The sequence below is a fragment of the Notothenia rossii genome (assembly GCF_949606895.1).
Source record: "Notothenia rossii genome assembly, chromosome: 8".
Taxonomy (NCBI): Eukaryota; Metazoa; Chordata; class Actinopteri; order Perciformes; family Nototheniidae; genus Notothenia; species Notothenia rossii.
The window spans coordinates 3,826,996-3,846,340 of record NC_136906.1 but is presented as its reverse complement, the minus strand read 5'-3'; the positions used below and the strand labels follow the sequence as shown (position 1 = coordinate 3,846,340).

Here is a 19,345-nt window from a genome sequence, read left to right as displayed (position 1 = left end):
ATCTGTAAAAAGGTAAACATATGAAGAAAACAATAATTAGTAAATGCATTGTTGTTGTTTCTCGAATTGCAGATCAAACTGCTCTTTATTAGTCACATTAATAATTGAATTATCAATTTTCTCTCTGCTGGTAAAGTAACATGTTTTTATTTTTATTTTAAGAGGGATCAGTAAGGTTAGGCTACAGTGACTGTCAGCAGGAATTTATTAATAAGATCCCTGATGTTAAGTTAATGCAACGTTAATCTTAAGAATGTTTAATTCCACTGTGTACAGTATGCTATAAGGGACCCCGCAATCTATTTGTATGTGTATTTAATGTTGTACCTAATCATTTTCTAATGTCATTCACATCTCCATATTGTGTGCTTCGAAGCAGTATTAATATTGTTGTTGTTGCTAGTTTTCGCCACAATGTGGCGCCTATGAGTAGACAAGAGAATAATTAGTAGAAGAAGAACCTGGCTTCTTCGGTGGATTAAAATAAGTAAGGAGTTTATGGCGTTTATGGTAGTAAATTGTATGACGCAGCAAAGAATAAGTGTGTGTTCAAAGTGTACTCGTTGTGGGGTTAAAGTGCTAACAGTGAAGAAAGAGAACCGAATTTCTGAGTGCAACACTACTGCTATCCATCAGTGAAAATAGAGAGGGAACTAGATACCTTTCTGCTCGTTTTTTGTAAATATAAAGGCTATATTTATAGACACAATGATGACTACCTGATAGACCGTTCCCATTGCACATAATCAAATCACAACAACTGGCTCGCATACGCGGGATATTCATTACTTGTCTCTGGAGAACGGCAACATAACGTTATCCTAGCGGTTTGGCCCCTGTAATGCTAACTTTATGTTTTTAAGCTAGCGTTTGCATGAGATGAACAAACAGCTAATAGTAGACTTGACTTACCGTTCTTTTTGCAGTTTCAGATGGCGAACAAAGTTCGAGGTTGTTGCGTCTCCATCTGTGATGTGTGCGGCACAGGTTAAGCATTGTGCCGTTCGCTTTTTGTTTAAAACTGAATAGTTTTTGTAGCCGAATGCGACTACCCTAGTTATCATTTTTTCGATAGTGCTGGGTCACGCAGCATCACGCAGTGTCATGGTCACGACTCTCCCCTGCAACCTGATTGGTTAATAGCTATATCATGGAGGAGCGGAGATTCAACGTTTTGGTGTGTTGCTTCGGTAAATATATTGCGAGGAACTTTTTTTGAATAAATTAAAGTATCAAGTCACCTCAAGTCAGAAGGCTCAAGTCCAAGTCAAGTCCTGAGTCATTGGTGTTCAAGTCCAAGCCGAGTCACAAGTGTTTTGTGATCAAGTCGAGTCCAAAGTCATCAAATTGGTGACTCGATTCTGACTCGAGTCCAAGTCATGTGACTCGAGTCCACACCTCTGGCACTTAGTACCCCAGGGCACTAAGTTACAATCGCGTTCACACCGGAATAAGTTCCTGAGGGAAGATTACGCAAATGAAGCCGCTGACGTCACTTCTTCTTCTGCTTTGGGATTACTGGCAGGCCGCAAACCACTTCACGGCGTGTACTGCCACCCGAAGTCCCCGGCCGGAAGTCCCCGGAGTTGGCGAGTAAATCGCCAGAACGCCGACACCTCCTCATCACTCCACAGCTCCCATGTTTTTTTTTGTTTTGCTATAAGTTATTCACTCTCCGTTGGTGCACGGGGCTAATGCTAATGCTAATGCCAGCAAATACAATGGTGGCTTCAAAAAACTTTTCAGAGTTTTACGGGGCGTGGTTTGCAATTCGCCCAGCCAATAGAAATTGGTACTTTTTTGGTACCAGGATAGTACCACCTCTCTAGCAGGCACTAAACATGGGGGTAAAAGTTCCCGGCACTTAGTACTCTTTTTGGTGTGAACGCGACATAAGGGGTACTAACGGAACTAAACGGGAAAAGTACGGGGAAAAGTACTCCGGTGTGAACGCGCCTATTGTTTGTAAAGAAATCCAGCTACATCTGCATACGTCTTCATGCCTTTGATCGCATCGTATGTACGTATTGTTTATGTTTATGTTATTAACAATTACAGATGATTATTTTTTGAAAATATTGTATTCTGTGATGTTTAATGCTGGAAATCTTCCGAGTTGTCTCAATATTGTGCAAGGTTAATGCAAGGAGAGTTAAATGAATAAATGTACAAATGGTTGACTAGATGTTTAAAATATGATGCCATTTATAACTGTTTGAGTTCTAGAATTAAAATAAATACATTAAAAAGCTTACAGTAAATATAACGAGGCAATTCAATTCATGTTAAAGCTGTGTTGATATATATATAATAGGGCCGGGACTCTATTAAAAAAATTAATCTAATTAATTAGAGGCTTTGTAATTAATTAATCGAAATTAATCGCATTTTTAATCACATAAATATTTGACCTGAGAACAGTGAGAAGCAATTTTTTTTCACATGGATTTTAGTATACCATTGAATAATGACTGAATACATAAGCTTAAGCAACAAAACATTGTTTATTTTTTTCAAGGTGGTACTTAACCAAGACCAACAGAAAAGTGCAATTTTTGCCATAAAGTGTAGCAATAGCATATTTAGGAATATAGTACATTTCAGAGATTCAGGTAGCCTATAGGTAGGTAGACCTTCTGTAAACTATAACACTTTGTTTTTTAAGTAAAACACAATACTTTCAAGTACATTCAGAACATTGGAAACCCTGACTATTAGAAAACATCTCTCTGTTGCTTCAGAGGCCATAACAGACTTTGTTGATTTACCAACAGTTGATTTAAAAAATCTAATCAATTTCAGTCCAACTCTCTCAATAACCTTGGCCAAAACAATAAACAGTTCAACATAAAGTGCCAGTTGCACCAACAACGTAATAAATAGTTCAACATAAAGTGTACCATTTAAAATGAAATACAAAAGTGCCAGTGATTGACCTCAATCCCTCCTATTCTTCCAATATCCTGATGAAAAATAAAATCTCTCTGTTGCATAGGCCGCTGTTTGATCAACGCAAATTGGGTGTGGGTCCTTGTACTCCGAGTCGGGCTAACGTCCAAGCTAGCTTCCACGCTAGCTGCTACATGTTTTGCATTGAGGTGATACTTGAGGCTTGATGTGCTGCGGTGATATGCAAATTCCTTTTTGCATAAATTGCAAACAACCGTGCTCTTATCGATGCTTCCATCCGTCCGTTTTTTAAAACAAAATGTCCCATCCACGGGGCCAACCAAAGCGGTCTCATCAGCTTCTTCGTTCATGTTTGACTATTGTTCACTGTGGTTTGTTGTTGTCTGAAGTCATGAACGTTAGTTGGTGCTCCAGTATAATCGGTACCCCTGAAACTCATCCAGTGAGAAACGTTCCGCGGTGCAAAAATAAGTGCGATTAAAATGCGTTAATTTTTTTAACGCGTTAATTTTTGTGTAATTAATTAATCTTAATTAACGCGTTAAAGTCCCGGCCCTAATATATATACATTGTGCATATTTGTGCATGTAAAAATGATCATAGAATTGATTACATTTTGTCTTGTTTATTTTAGTTTCACACCATCCTTATTCCAATAAACCTGTGGACAAAGGATTCATGGCTTCAGAGTCTTGGTGTACGGAGGGAGTTTATCTGGCTGTTAAGCTATATACACTACATATTCCGGGGACAGCAGAGTCACACCTCTCATGTTTTAAATCTTTTAAACTTGCTATCAGTTATAAAGTGTTATTATTCCAATATATCATTTCATTTCAAACCTTTATTTATGCAGGTGAATCCCATTTTGATCATTGATCATTGATCTCTTTTTTAAGGGTGACCTGCTGCAAGTAGGTTCCACAGGAATACATATAAAGCATAAGACAACAGAAATCGTATCATACAGCATATTTACAGCGACTAAAGTTTACATAGCTAGTGACATTTACAGGTTCCAATAGTTTCCGATTGGATAGCATCTATCCGTGCTTCAAAAACATTTAGTGGAACCAAATTGCTCAGTTTCCATTCCTTTTGCAGACTGTTCCAAGTTAGTGGAGCCGTGCATCTAAAAGCTTTTTTCCCAAAGTCAGTCCTAGCACTTGGCACATTTAATAAAACCACATCATGAGATCTCAGGCAATAGCTACTTTCAATTCGTCGAGAGATCAGAGAGCAGATGTAAGAAGGTAGTTTATCCAACATGGCTTTGTAGATGAACATGTACCAATGACTGAGCCTCTGTACAGTAAGTGAAGGCAAGCCTGCTCTGGCATAAAGGGTACAGTGATGGGTTAATACTTTACAGTTAGTTACAAATCTCAGTGCGCTGTGATACGCGGCATCTAACTTGATTAGGTAATGGGCAGGTGCATTCATATACACTACTAGATCAAATCACCGTAGTCCAGCACAGGTAAAAAGGTCACAGAGACTAGCCTTTTCCTGGCCTCAAGTGAGAAACATGACTTGTTTCTTAAAAAGAAACCTATATTCACCCTTAGCTTTCTAAGCAGTTTATTGACCTGAAGTTTAAAAGAGAGACAATAATCAAGCCAGATACCAAGGTATTTATAACAGGCACTTCAATTACTTGTCCTTGCGTACATAACAATATCCAAAGTGGTCTCCGGTGTCTTTTTGGCTTTTGAAAAAAGCTTTACTTTAGTTTTTATCAACATTTAAAAAAAGCTTAAGCTCCGCGAGCTGCATCTGGATAATATTAAAAACAGCCTGTAATTTAACAATAGCCTCCTTAATGGAGGGACCTGCACAGTACATCACGGTATCGTCCGCATAAAATGTAAAGTTGCTCCATCCACATTTTTGACCTAAACTGTTGATATAGATGGAGAATAAAAGCAGACCTAAAACAGCACCTTGTGGAACACCATTTGTAATGTTTAACCACTCAGAAGTGAGCCCATCAAACTGAACACATTGGGACCTTTCAGAGAGGAAGTTCACAAGCCACCCTACGGCATGGCTGGATATGCCAATACTGGCCAGCCTCTGCTTCAGAATATGATGATCGACGGTATCGAACGCTTTGGAAAGATCAATAAAGAGCTGTAAAACTCTGCTTTTTGTCTCCCGCAATATCATTCACCACTTTCATTGTCGCAGTGATGGTGCTATGTTGCTTTCTGAAACCTGACTGATGTTTACATAGGATGTTAATTTGACATAAAAACACCTTTACCTGCTCACTCACTAGGCAATCAAGAACCTTGGCCAGAACTGGCAATTTAGAGATGGGTCTATAATTATTTAATAAGGTGGCCTCCCCTCCTTTTATTAAAGGTAGGACATAAGCTGATTTCCATACTTAATCAATATTCTTTAATATTTAATAATGAGACTTACCACTCCTTTTCCCCCTGGTGTGAGGTATACATGATTCTTCTTCATTGTGTTCCTGAGACAACAGATGGGGTTCAGGTTCAAATAATTGCTTTGTGTATTGAAGGCTGTGATCCCATATTTTCTGTAGAGTATTGTAAACACCGTTGACCTACCGGTAAAACCTGACTTGGAGATTCAATGAAGCTCCCTGTTTCCAAAATAGTTAGTGTCAGGAGAAGGGCAAAAATGGACAAGCATGTCTTAAATATTGCCATTCCTTTTGAGAAAGTGGGACAGAAAAGAAAAAAAACATTATATAATCATACCACCCAGCTTTCCATTGTTTGTATTGTTACATAATTACATAGATATTGAACACTGTCATGATTATACCTGCTTCTTATACCACAGAACAAATAAAGGTCAAGCACATCGTTGAGGGTTTCTTAACCTAATAATCTTCTTATTAGATAATCGGATTCAACTTTATAGGCCTATAAAGATGCATTTCCAATCATGGCTTTGGGTTTGGCCACCATTTCAAGAAATGTGTACAAGTTCTTTTTTAGAAGAACTATATTTACTTATCCAATAAAGTTTAGCTGGGAAACCAACACATTTATATACTTTTTCTTTGATCAAATATATAAATTATATTTGATGAATTTCTATGTAATGAATTTCCAAAATGTATTTGTCTGGGGGAGTGAATTTCTGGTTACTATTGGAACAATTGGTACTGTAATTTGATTGGTGCAATATCTGTGAGGACAGGTTATTTTTTGTTTTATAAGTTAAAATACTTTGCCCAGCTATCAACAAGTTTCATGATGGCTGTTGTTGCTCTGTTGCGTGTGTAATTAAAGTACTTGTTTGTGACATTAGTTACTCATGATTCAAATCTCAGGTCGCTTTATTGCTGAACTTAGAGCACTACTGACAGTTTGGTTATTTGCCATTCCCCCAAATAGACTGATGAAAGCCAGCTCATGGAAAATGTTAACAGTGAGGTGACATGCTATCTACCTGCTGTACTATGTCATGTCAAAAGTGAAATAGATAGTGTAGTTTTTATTTACAGACAATTTGACAAAACCTCACATTGTTTTCAAGTAAACATACCTTTAATGACTTGTCCTCTTCAAGTTAACTGCATTGGACAGAGACACTCCCACATAGTGTTGGCTGGCAGTCAACAAGATCCAGTGTTGCTGGATGGCACAACAACAGAAGATTTATCAATTGTAAGAAGATTAAGAGACTGGTTCAGAATTTGAAGAGTGTGAAACACAATGAAGGCACTGGAATGTATTTGACATGTCAGTTTGGCAGTAGGGTGTGGCTACGGCGGCCTTGACACTGGACATCTGATCAGGATCAGGTTATCAGTTAGATAATAAAGCCTGTTAACCTGGTTCTGGTCCCTTGCAGTTTTTTGGTTCCTAGAAGCCACACAGCAGCCTCAGATCAGAGCAGTATTTTCTAGAGCATTTGTTTTCGCTGGATTGCTTATATGTTGTTTCCAAAAGTGAATTAAACTTTTATTTCAACAAATCCTCTTCTTTTTCGTTGAACTTTTTTTAGCTGCGGGAGCAAGACTTCTCACAATGGTTCCTGAACTACAGACAAGGATGGAAGGAAAAAATGATTATTCGTTAGGCAAAAAGCAGTACCATACTGATCTTCACACAGATTCAAAATCAAATAGTAAAATAACCTAGAACTGGACCCAACCCTAATTGGGAAATAAACATATCGTCAATTGGCTTGCTCTCCCTTCACTGCGAGTTGGAACCAAGAACCCCCCAAAACAGCCTGTTTGCTATCCCGGCTCCAAAATAGTGGAACGACTCCCAATTGATATCAGGACAGCAGAAAGTCTTCATATCTTCTGTCACAAACTGAAAACCTACCTGTTTCGCTTTTAACTTGGCCATTAAATTATAATAAAAAAGGCAATTGAAGAGCCATTTTGAAACTAATGCACCTGTATGCTTGGCTTATTTGAAGCAACTTTTATTGTCGTCCTGACTTTGTATCTTTATGGTTTATTGCACTTAGTGTAAGTCGCTTTGGATAAAAGCGTCAGTTAAATTAAATGTCATGTATACTAATGGAAAAAAAGCGATATAATTCCCACAGTTGCAAACAAGAGAAGTACGTTAACTTTCTGATTTAACCAACAGCCATGACCTGACATGATTAAACTGCAGCCAAAAAAATCCTTTCAAATGAAGGAAACCCCTCATGCTTTCTTTATTATTCAATGGAAATCTTTCTTATATAATCTATTCATCTCAGAACTGTCAATCACATTTGCTAAAAGCAAACAAACAATAGTTTTTTTAAGAGCTACTGAACTGATTATTTCTCATAAGATGTAATTGTAGATATATGCACACCTTGAAATGTGTCAAGATGATAAGGAGCAGACTCATTGTTAACCTGTACAGTATACAAAGGCAACCTTTGATGTTCAAAATGTGTAAATAGTAAAATGGCAAGCTAAATTAAAAGATAGCAAACAAACCTTATCTTTAATATTTCTGGAACAGCTAGAGGGGTTGTGGGTGGAGTGTGCAAGGGTCTCCTTGTGATAATTTTTTTATTAACCGAACCTATATGGTAATAGTAATAAAGAGCTTTGGATAACTACTTTATCAACTATTTGGCGTTTAAGCACTTAACTTTTACAACAACCACCTTGCATTTCATAAGTCAAAGTAATTCAAATCATCGACTAACTTAAGATGTCTCAAGGTAAGGGTGGATATGGGATAGCAACTATAACTATACGCTTGTATCTTCTTCTGGTGTCCCACAAGGGTCTATTCTCAGCCCACTCTTGTTTCACTTTTACTGAGATTTTCCAGCGGTTTTCTGACGTTAATGTCCAAAACATGCCTATGGACATGGCAAAGACAAAGGTGGAGCTGCATCAAAACTGTGTTATGTAATAGTACCAGGTCTGTGTTAAAGAACAGACTGCCTGTTCTAACTCACACAGGCTCCGCCCTCTCTTGGACTCTATGGGTACTACTCTCATCAATGATACGTGAGTGTTCACACACTGAAGTTGTATAAACGGAGCCGGCCAATCAGGGCAAGCCTACCTGAATGCAGGCACACAGTATATAAGGCAGCTACACCTGCTGACTGTCATCCTTTTTTCTTCAGCGAGTGGGACAACACCTGACAGAGAAAAGTAAAAAAGTCTGGTGTGTATGGCCAAGGTCTCCGAGGTCTGTTTGTATTTTCTCAGTTATCTGATCTGCCCATTTCTGACCCCGGGGTTTGGACCCCTATTTGCTTGCGTGATATCCTGACACTGCTTGTACCTGACTTAAGTAATCTGAACTTCCTGAACATTCTGTCTGTATCTTCAATCTGCTTATGTTTTCAAGTTTTTCCCTCTTCAGATATAAATACTGGTTTTAGGGCAGGCACCTTTGCCTTTAGTGGTGAACAGGAAAAATCACTCCAAAACAGAAACTGATTAATGTTCAAGCCTTATGTTGGAACATTTTAATAAATAAAGGACAATAAAGGTAGAGCACTGATAAAGTGGGATTTAAGACACAGCAACAGTCTCTAAATTGCACACACATGCACTGCACCAAGCCATATCCATATAAGGAGACCTCCATCATAATGAGCATGAGAAAAACTGGATATTAAGTGAGGAAAATACGAAATATTACTTTGAAAAAATACAAAAGAAAAAAAGAAGTGCTGGAAAACTCATGCTCACAAAGATTAATCTGTTTAGCCCTGAGCCTGTTTTTCAGGTCTCAGGTCCGAAAATGACATTCCCAGAACAAATGACCATATCTTCCCTTCTAAAAGGGTTAAATTAATCATCTTTTTTCTCAAAGCAAGGTTACACCAGTGAGTTGAATGTAGAAGTGTCAGAATCAATATAGATTTTTTTAATTTAAAGTAAATTCAGATTTAACACAGTAAAAAAATGCTAATTATAGTGTCCGTCCAAAAAAAGAAAATTACTTATAGTGAAACCCACCCTTGAATGATGGGATGGTAGACTAAAAGCTTTAGGAATCCAATGTACAACATATGTTAAGTACCCTGTATCAAGATTGATGCAAAACAAGTGAAATTTGACCTTTTTAGAGAGATTTAGCAACAAAAAAAGTCGTTTGGGTGGATTTTCCATATTTCTGGACCCCCTTGGTCGATTTTGCTGATTGACATCTCTTTCTAACCGTCAGAGCCAATGGAATCGAGGGGAACTCCCACATACTCCTTATTTGGTAATGTGTTCGTGAGACTGCCGCATAGCCAATACCGGAATCTGCGATAACTCTGGTGGCTACCATTAGCAGCTAACTTTTACACTCCGATTTTTACATAAAAATGGAATTATGGATTATAAATTAAAAGAATTATTACCCAGAAACATTATCAACCTATGGATTAACCGATCCAGCCGCGTTTTTTCTCGTTTTAATGCCATTGAACAAGTATTTTGATCAGATTGACAGCTACGGTGAGACGATTTCCCGTAAAAGCTACGTCGCGAGTTTCGGATCACTTAGTGATGATATATATACCTAAATAATCTGTGGAACCTCAGCTTTAATCGGATATCTTGTATGTGCAGCTACGATAAGTAATAAGGGCATCTTTTATCTTGAGTTCTCTGCTAAAGTGTGTTAGCATTTAGATGCTTCTTATGACACTTGTGTTTTGTTTTGGTAAAAATGGTTTGTATCGTCAGTTAGCTGAGATTATACCCGTTAATCTGGTATAACACATTAATAGGTTCTTAAATATTAAGATGCCCTGAGACACAGTGTCGTGAAAAAAAAAGCTTCCGCCGAGGGGGTTCTTTAGGGCTTAACAGTTAAGAACCTGATAATAGCTCGGCCGGACAGGAATGAGAAAAGGTGTCATTTTGTTCAATGTTTGTCTTTTTAGGTCAATCATGTTGCTGCATTCTTTACTATATTCCCCTTAAGGAAACAGATCTTGAATCTTAATGGTATGAAACAGGTACTTATAGGTAAGCAAAAACTATAACCTATTCCCATAGCATAATTGCTTTCCAATATCACAATAAAACATCTTCATAATAAAGAGTTAAATCAGACAAGTTGCTAAGAATACAGAAGTTATGCCTTTCTCTTTGGCTCTACATTTCCTTTTTAGTGCCTGAAGCTCTTTTCATTAGTCAATGTTAATGTTGGTGGTTTGGAATTTTAAAAATATATTTTCAACTTCTGTTGATTATTCAAATAAATGTATACATTGTTTTATGCATGAATAACAATTTAGAAAATAAAATAATTGTTATTGTGATTGTAGTAATGTGTTTTTATTATATGTAGCACTTTGGCTCGACCAAAAATCGCTTTTAAATGTGCTATATAAATAAAACTTCATTTGATCAAGTTTTAAAAAATAAAGATGTTAATACTACGAAAATGGCACCTTTTTGGTATATGCAAATGATAAAGATGAAATATTAATATGTTTATATAAAACAAATCTTGATCCCTTAAGGCGAGACACGGCAGGCAAAAACATCGTTTTTCAAGCACTGGTCAATTTTGAGATTTTGTGCTATTTTGATTCTATAACATGTTTTCTTTCAGGCTTTTGGAAGGAAAACGTACAAAATACACATTTAAGTGTTTATTTGACTATAGTTTGTCTATTTGCGTCAGTAGATTTCTCCTAAATTCACCAAAAGTTAGCTTTCTAACGAAACATAAAGTACCGCGACCGCTGTGTGCACCATGTCAACAGAGATATCTTTGGAAAGCTGTGTCTCTCCTGCACAATCTCATCGGATCCAAATATGGTCATTTCCTTTGTATCAGCAACCAATCGGGAAAGCACAAAGGGGTCTTAAACCAAGAAACGAAATCTCATTGGCTGGTGTCAATTTCAGACAACGTGATTCATTCAGATGCGTCACGTGGTGTGCTAAAACACTTCCTGGTTAGCTTTCCGCTAGAAATGTAAATCTCAAAATGGCAAAAGAACGGCGAAAAAAAAGTTTACAGAGAAGATGACAACAATTATCCCTTGCACGAAGCAAGATTATACAAAAAACAAATGACCCCGAACATGCAATACCTTCACGGAGTGCGTCGAGGCGCAAGCTGTCATCCAGAGAACAGGAGGGCTTAGCTAGCGCCTCACTGCAATCTTTAAAGGTCGTTTTCTCCAAATGAGTTTTTTCTCCTACTCTGAGTTCGAAATCTCAACTTCAGTAGCACTTAGACACACCAAACCTTCCAGTTATATTCCTATCAATATTATGAAGGCTTTTACAGAAGGGTTTGTTCATATATCATTCATAGCCTGAATTATACAACATTGTATATCTAAAAACATGGCAAAATTTGATATTTTAGGGCTGTTGACAGTATTTTCTGATTTATGGAGTGATAAAAAGAGATATCCAAAATCCCTTCTGTAAAAGCCTTAGATACTAATATGACTACAAAATGAAACAAGAATTTTGAACCTGGCTTTATCCAAAGTTCAGATTTCGATTCCTGAAATGTGTTAAAATATGCACATATTTGATGACATAATGAATAATTTGCATATTTAAACATGCTATTTCAGAAAACTTGTAATACTAAAGACAATTGCCTTATTGTAAGTAATTAACTGGAGAAATGTCTAGCTGATACCTTTAAGTTAAAAAAAGTACCCTATTCACCTGGGGTGTCTCGCCTTAAGATGGATAAATGTGATATATGTTGACAGACTTAATGTGAAGGAATAATTGTATCTGATTAGTATTGTCTTTTCAGTTATTAAGAGTACATCATGTCACAGAAAACACTCAGCAAATACAGTGCAGCCTGAGCAAACACAGATGCAGATCAGCCAAAACAAACAGAACTCAGGGGACGTGATTTCACCGCAACCGAAATCCTTATACACTAAAACACACATTTACAAAGCTATGATCTGTTTAAAAGGTTTAGAAAAGCATTTGGAAGTAATCAGAAAAGAGGTGAAACTGTAAAATTCAAGCTCAGATCAGTCCTGTGAAACACTACAAAAAACGTATTCAATAAAGTCCCAACAAATATGCATTTTCAAAGTCATGGTTAGCTTCTTACCACGCTCTTTCTCTTCTTGCTGTTTATCCACTTTAATGTTTTGGACTCAAAGGAGCCTGCAGAGTGTGAAGACTGTCAACCAGCAAGTGGAGCGATGATAAACACGCTGCACAGGTAATATAGTAAGGGACTGCTGGTAGTGGCTCAACTGGTTTATTCTCTCAACTTCCTTGTCTGATGTTATCAGCCATTATGCCTTTGTGCCTGCACATCATGTGGAACAAAGCATATATTTTCACAGAGAGAAAAATACGTAGATTTGCCTTGGGGGGTATTGTCTGGAGGTGGCCTTAGCAGCAACACAGGTAAAAGATTAGACAATACCCAAAACATCAGAACTGACTCAATGCTAAGCACAGTAACACCTATTTAACCCTTATGTTGTGTTCGGGCCGTTTCAAGTTAAAATTATATAATAACTACACTCTAGTTTTTTTTTTATCGGAACAAGGCTTCATGATATCTTCCACAACAGCTATAAACATTACAAAACAGATTTTGAGACCTTTTGCCAAATCTGAAGGTCTCTGAAAAAAAAAGTATATCATTTGGTGTTGGGGTCTTGTTTTGGGTGACTCGAGGTCAAATTTGGCCCAATCAAGATTCATCTTTCATTTTAGAGATCCCAGCCCCACCCCCTTCATCAACTGTAACAATACATCTTTGCAACATGCACCTGGACTCTATACGCAATTATCATCATTGAATTCTGACTTTTTCTTGTTTTACTGTAAGCCAATATAGTTTAAAAGGTATGTCAGATGTTTAAGAAGAAACTGTTCATACGATAATAGAATATACAATACAAGTTATAGGTATAACTTTGAAGTACTATTTCTTTATTATTCTTAGGGTTAGGGTTACTCCTAAATCTGAAAGTTCCTTCTTCAGTAGTGATTCTTTTTAAAGACAGTTTGTTTGATGCAAGCAGCATTTGACAGAATTTGGAGGAAATAGATGAGCATCTTCAATGTCTTGTGAAAGATAGAACATGGTTTCCTTTTCTGTAGTTGTTTATGCAAATCCCTCCATCTGTCTGGTGACTGTAAAAATACCCTTAGGCAAGTCACGCAACCCCTACCTGATCTAATGATGTGTTTGGTCAATGTCAGCAACAATCTCTTTAGCTACGATGGTGCCAGTGGTAACGACACATGAAAAAGGGACACACAGCTACCGGTAAGCATCAAAGCTGGAGGACTTGCTCTGCAGCTTAGAACCAGAGACTTTACAGGAAACAAATATTCTTCTCATGTCAGATCAAATCAGTGCTAGGTCGCCAGCGTGAAGATACAGTCGTAACACTATACATGGGTTTAGTTGAGTCCAATTAAAGGCCAAGTATGCACCAAGTATGTAGAACATGGGTGTGCTCCAAGCGAGTAGGGAAGAGTAGCAAGCTTAAAAGTACAGAACGTCATTTTGGTGTTTGTTCATTCAGCCAAATATCTACGGCTTGGCCTTCTATGGTAAATGGATTTGCTTATAACAAGTGTGAACAACATTGTTAAGAGACACCAGTACCTTCAAACTCAAAATGTGTTTCATCTAAGGAAGTGATTCTTCAATGAACAGGTATTGGTCTATTGTCTGAGTGTTGTTAAGGTTCAATTCAATTCAATTAAAATGTATTTATATAGCCCAGTATCACAAAACACATTTGTCTCACAAATCAACAAACATGAATGATAATGTAAAAACAACAAAAATATCTGAGAATATAGTAAAATTACAAGATAAATGTGAACATACCAAATGAATGGGTACAAAACACACTGAGACAAATACAGTTAGAATACAATAATTACAATTCCATAAAATGGAGGGTCCATGAGGATGTTTAAAAGGCAGTTTAAACAGTCCTAACTGTACGCTGTACTAAAGAGGAAAGTCTTCAGCCTACTCTTAAATGTGTTGACATTGTCTGCCTCCCTAATCAGCACTGGAAGTTGGTTCCAGAGGAACGGAGCTTGGTAATTGAAAGCTCTAGCACCTGATCTTATTTTGTGGACTCTGGGAACCACCAACAGTCCTGCACTCTGGGATCTTAATGCCCTAGAAGGGCAATAGGGGATTAAAATATCCTGTAGGTAGGATGGTGCCTGAACATTGTATGCTTTGTATGTAAGTACAATTATTTTTAAATCAATCCTAGGTTGGTGCTTACAGATTATTGAGAATCTGATCTGAGTTTGTGCGTATTAGACTATTATTTGGAAAAAGGAGTGGTTGTGAGTGACTCATGCTAAATCAATTGTACTAAAGCATCCAACTACAAAATTAACATCCTCATACCTTACCAGGTTTAAATCAAATGTGCCAGTGACTGCCAAACACAAGATATAATCTGCAACAGTCACGCAAGGGCTGTCCACTTTTAAACTTCTTCTGCTAAACAATTGGTTATAAATATTAATATTAAGGTTTGGGTTAAAATAAATGAGTTTTTGTTGCAAAGGTAACAACAAAACTAAGGGTACTACGTTACATACGTGACTTGGTTACATAAGTGACTTGGTTACATAACTGACTTGGTACTAACTTCGGTATATCAGTTGAACAAATTGGTTATTGGTTACGCAAGGGACACAATCAGTGGCCCAACTTTGTTGCTATATACTTCATCACCTGAGTTGTATAGGTTGTATTTACTTAAAATTATTTGTATTTATTTGTAACTTTACATGTTCATGTATCGTTAGTTTTTGCTATGTTGTATGCACCTTTTACTACTTAGATTATTTTTATAAACATCTAAGAGCCATAGTGTTTTGTACACTGATTTATTACATACCAGTACTAATGTACAAACAAACATTAAATGTCATTAAACACTTTAAGATCGACTATCTGGCTCCCAGAGGGTTGTGTTAAATCATCTTCACACCCTGTTCTGTAGATCAGAGACGTCTTGAAGACTCCAGCTATCAACAGGTCCTTGGCCTAATGTGGTTTACTTACTCACCCACACATACAAGAAGCTCATTCATAAACACATCAGTTCATGTAACTGAAGCCACTCTGGCCTTCTATGCTACCCATTGTAAGTAGTTAAATAACAAAGTGAGGGCTTAACAACAAGGAGAAGAATGAGTGTCTGGGAGGACTGGTGAACTATATGAACAACCAATCAAGTATCAGAAATTCCTGAAAGTTTTACATCCGTGAGTTGTCCACAAGTCAAGGAATGAAGAAAAAGCACATAAAACAAAGATGTAATTAGCTGGGTGGAAATTCCCTTTAGCTTCTAAAGTTTCAAAAACCTTGTACTTTTCATGCTGGCTTCCTGCTAATATTTTAAATGTGATAAGATTAGAGACTGAAAAAGTTCTACAGGATGGAGGAAATGACAAAGGATTTGTCTGTGTGAAAAAGTCACCTTTAAGTCTGTATGTTGCTGAATAGACCAATATGAATTTTTAATTTAAATGTTTTCTAATATTTTCTTGGTATTTTAAGATGGAGATATTATGCTCATGTTCAGGCTCATATTATATTTAGTGTCTCTACTGTGACATGTCTCCATGCTTTAATGTTCAAAAAGCTCTTTATTTCTCTCCTGTGGTGCAGCACCTCTTTTCACCCTCTGTCTGAAACCATTACATTACATCACATTTAGCTGACGCTTTTATCCAATGCGACTTACAATAAGTGCATTCGACCAAGAAGATATAAACTTGAAGAAAACAGAATCATATAAGTACATCAGGTTTCATAGAGCCAAACATTTCAAGTGCTGCTCAACTGGCTTTAGATAGGCCAGTCCTTTATTAGTATATAAGTGCTTTGTTAGTAATTCTATCGCTCGAAGTGGAGTCTAAAGAGATGAGTTTTCAGTCTGAAGAAGATGTGTAAGCTTTCTGCCGTCCTGATTTCAATGGGGAGCTCATTCCACCATTTTGGAGCCAGGATAGCAAACCCACGTGTTTTTGCTGATGGGAACTTGGGTCCCCCTCGCAGTGCGGGTGCAGCGAGCTGTTTGGCTGATGCAGAGCGGAGTGCAGGCGCTGGGGTGTACGGTTTAACCATGTCCTGGATGTAGGAAGGGCCAGATCCATTCACAGCATGGTACGCAAGTACCAGTGTCTTGAAGTGGATTCTAGCAGTTACTGGAATACTGTTATTTTACAGCTTTTTTCTAACATTTTCCAATCAAACAGGTTCAACAAAATGTTCTGTAGGAAACAATTACTCTGAAAACTTAAAATATAAAAATATTTTTAGAATTATAGTACAACTAATGAATACAGCATTTCATATTTAGACATCATACTTATAAACAGTAGAAACAAAAAGTAAGTTGAATTTTAGTACTTTGAAACATTCTCAACTGAAAATAACAGAAATTACAAAATGGCGACATATGTTCACATTGTCAATTTGAAGGAGCAATGTGCAGGATTTAGTACGTCTAACAATGTAGGTTCCAACCAATGGATAACTTGTTCACTCACCTTCCTATCCCAAGTTTGTAGGAGAATGTATATTGGCTGCAAAGAACTTGAGGCCCAATCATGTTTCCTCTGTCCATTCTGCGCTACTGTAGACGTGGCAGTGCAACCTAGAGGAAAAAAAAGATCAGAATCAGAAACGGGTTTATTGCCAGGTAGGTTCACACGTACGAGGAATTTGACTAGGTGTCGTGGTGCATACAAACAAATAAAAAATTTTTTTTAAAAAGTACTATATTAAGAACACTCTAATAAAGATATAGTAAGATAGCAATACAATAAAGCAGTAATTTACATCGAAATAGAATGCAATAAATTATAGAATATAAAATATGTGCAGTAAGCTATATTTATACATTGCATTATTTACCATCCTGTGATCTCCATTATGTAATGCATAGAGTCTGCGTTGTGGCTGAGGTAAAGTGTCAGTGGGGGTGGGGGGGCGGGCCTTGTTGAGGTGGCGAGAGGTTTTGGTCCTGATTGATAGAGGTTTTGGTCCTGATGGAGCGCAGCCTCCTGCCAGAGGGGAGGGGGGTGAACAGTTTGTGTCCAGGGTGGGAGGGGTCGGCCACTATCTTCCCGCCTCAGGGTTCTGGAGGCGTGCAGGTCGTGGAGGGATGGCAGATTGCAGCAGATCACCTTCTCTGCAGAGCGGATGACTCTCTGCAGTCTGCCCTTATCCTTGGCTGTGGCTGCAGCGTACCAGATGGTGATGGAGGAGGTGAGGATGGACTCCATGATGGAGGTGTAGAAGTTCACCATCATCGTCTTTGGCACGTTGAATTTCTTCAGCTGCCTCAGGAGGAACATCCTCTGCTGTGCTTTTTTGATGGTCCTGGGCGATGATGGTGCCCGGGAAGCGGAAAGACTCCACAGCAGTGACTGGGGAGTCACACAGAGTGATGGGGGCGGGTGGGGCTGCGTTCTTCCTAAGGTCCACAACCATCTCCACTGTCTTGAGAGCGTTGAGCTCCAGGTGGTTGTCCCTGCACCAGGTCACCAGATGGTCCATCTCCCACCTGTAGGCAGACTCGTTTCCACCAGAGATGAGTCCGATGAGCGTGGTGTCGTCTGAACTTCAGGAGCTTGACAGACTGGTGACTGGAGGTGCAGCTGTTGGTGTACAGGGAGAAGAGCAGAGGGGAAAGAACGCAGCCTTGAGGGGAACCGGTAATGATGGTCCGGGGGTCAGAGACGTGTTTCCCCAGCCTCACATGCTGCTTCCTGTCAGACAGGAAGTCTGTGATCCACCTGCAGGTGGAGTCGGGCACGTGCAGCTGGGAGAGCTTGTCCTGCAGCAGAGCCGGGATGATGGTGTTGAAGGCAGAGCTGAAGTCCACAAACAGGATCCTGGCGTAGGTTCCTGCTGTGTCCAGGTGCTGGAGGAGGAAGTGAAGTGATAACTATTAGTAAACCATAATGATGGATGTTATTATCAGCAGCTGCCAATAGATCCCCTAAATTTTGTATGATGGACCTTTGAAACACACACACACACACGCACACGCACGCACACGCACACGCACACGCACACGCACACGCACACACTATTGAGAGCATCCCAAGGGCATTGATTATTTCATAAGTTTAGAAGGGGGAACATAGTCTAACAACAGTTCGCTTTTGTTAATTTTACCTCGAGCCAATTTGTGAGACTTGTTTCTGAAATCCCTTTCTCTTAAAGTGAATAAATAAAATAAAAAACAATGGAGCTTACCCTAAAACTAACCACTGGATTGCTTGTCTAACATGGCCTAGTCCATAAATGAGGTAAGGGAGGGAAAATCAAACGCACCCTCCCAGGCAAAGTACAACTGGGATTTCGAAGAGGAAGATACTGTATACTTGGTCAATTCTTAATAAAAAAGAAAAACCAACCAATTGAGCACTTGAGTTTTCATTAGCAGCCCTTAGCTACAGCTGCGGAGCTTCGGTCAATACCACTAACAGTCTATTTCCTTAAAATTGTACATGCTGAATCTATATTTTCATCTTCAGGTGATTAAATCTGCATAATGTCCATGTACAATAAGATTCGAGCATTTTGTAATCCAGTGAGGAAATTTAAGACCAGTAAATATTGATTGATTAAACAACACTAAATAAAATGTTAGTATTTTCTTCAAACTCAGACTCTCTGCTGCGGCTGTACCTCAAAGACAAAACAATTGTCTGATGATCTTTGTTGAACAAGGTCTGATTGTTGAACAAGGTCTGATTGTCCTGTACATGTACAATGTAGGGTATTTTTAAATACTTTACTAAACCACATTCAATATTATGTTAGACACAAGTTAGTTATTACTCACATGTCAAAGTATTTTCATCTGCAAGATGGAAGAATAGCTGGGTGCTGCCTGGAGAGACTGATGAGAGGGACACAGGCTGGCGTCAGCAGTTTTCCACACAAAGCCATCACATCTTCTCTTCCATAGTCCTCACTGTCCACTGGTGCTCTGTCAAAAG

At 38.3% G+C, this 19,345-nt stretch overlaps 1 protein-coding gene across 9 annotated transcripts in view; it reads right to left on the bottom strand.

The window, feature by feature from the left end:
* LOC307015345 (adhesion G protein-coupled receptor F5-like) overlaps positions 1–19,345 on the bottom strand; it is an 84,480-nt gene that overhangs the window by 63,014 nt on the left and 2,121 nt on the right. For 8 of the 9 annotated variants that reach the window (XR_013801480.1, XR_013801481.1, XM_079643876.1 and 5 more), the window contains exons 2-8: positions 19,189–19,335; positions 17,247–18,258; positions 16,880–16,986; positions 6,731–6,938; positions 6,442–6,530; positions 5,493–5,596; positions 5,341–5,392 (exon numbers count right to left, since the gene is read on the bottom strand). Coding sequence is in view for 7 of the 9 variants with exons in the window: in XM_079643876.1 (XP_079500002.1) it covers positions 5,341–5,392; positions 5,493–5,594 (154 nt within the window). In the remaining 2 variants the exon portion in view is untranslated. The remainder of the gene's footprint in view (positions 1–5,340; positions 5,393–5,492; positions 5,597–6,441; positions 6,531–6,730; positions 6,939–16,879; positions 16,987–17,246; positions 18,259–19,188; positions 19,336–19,345) is intronic. The other variant, XM_079643872.1, reaches the window with a different exon arrangement.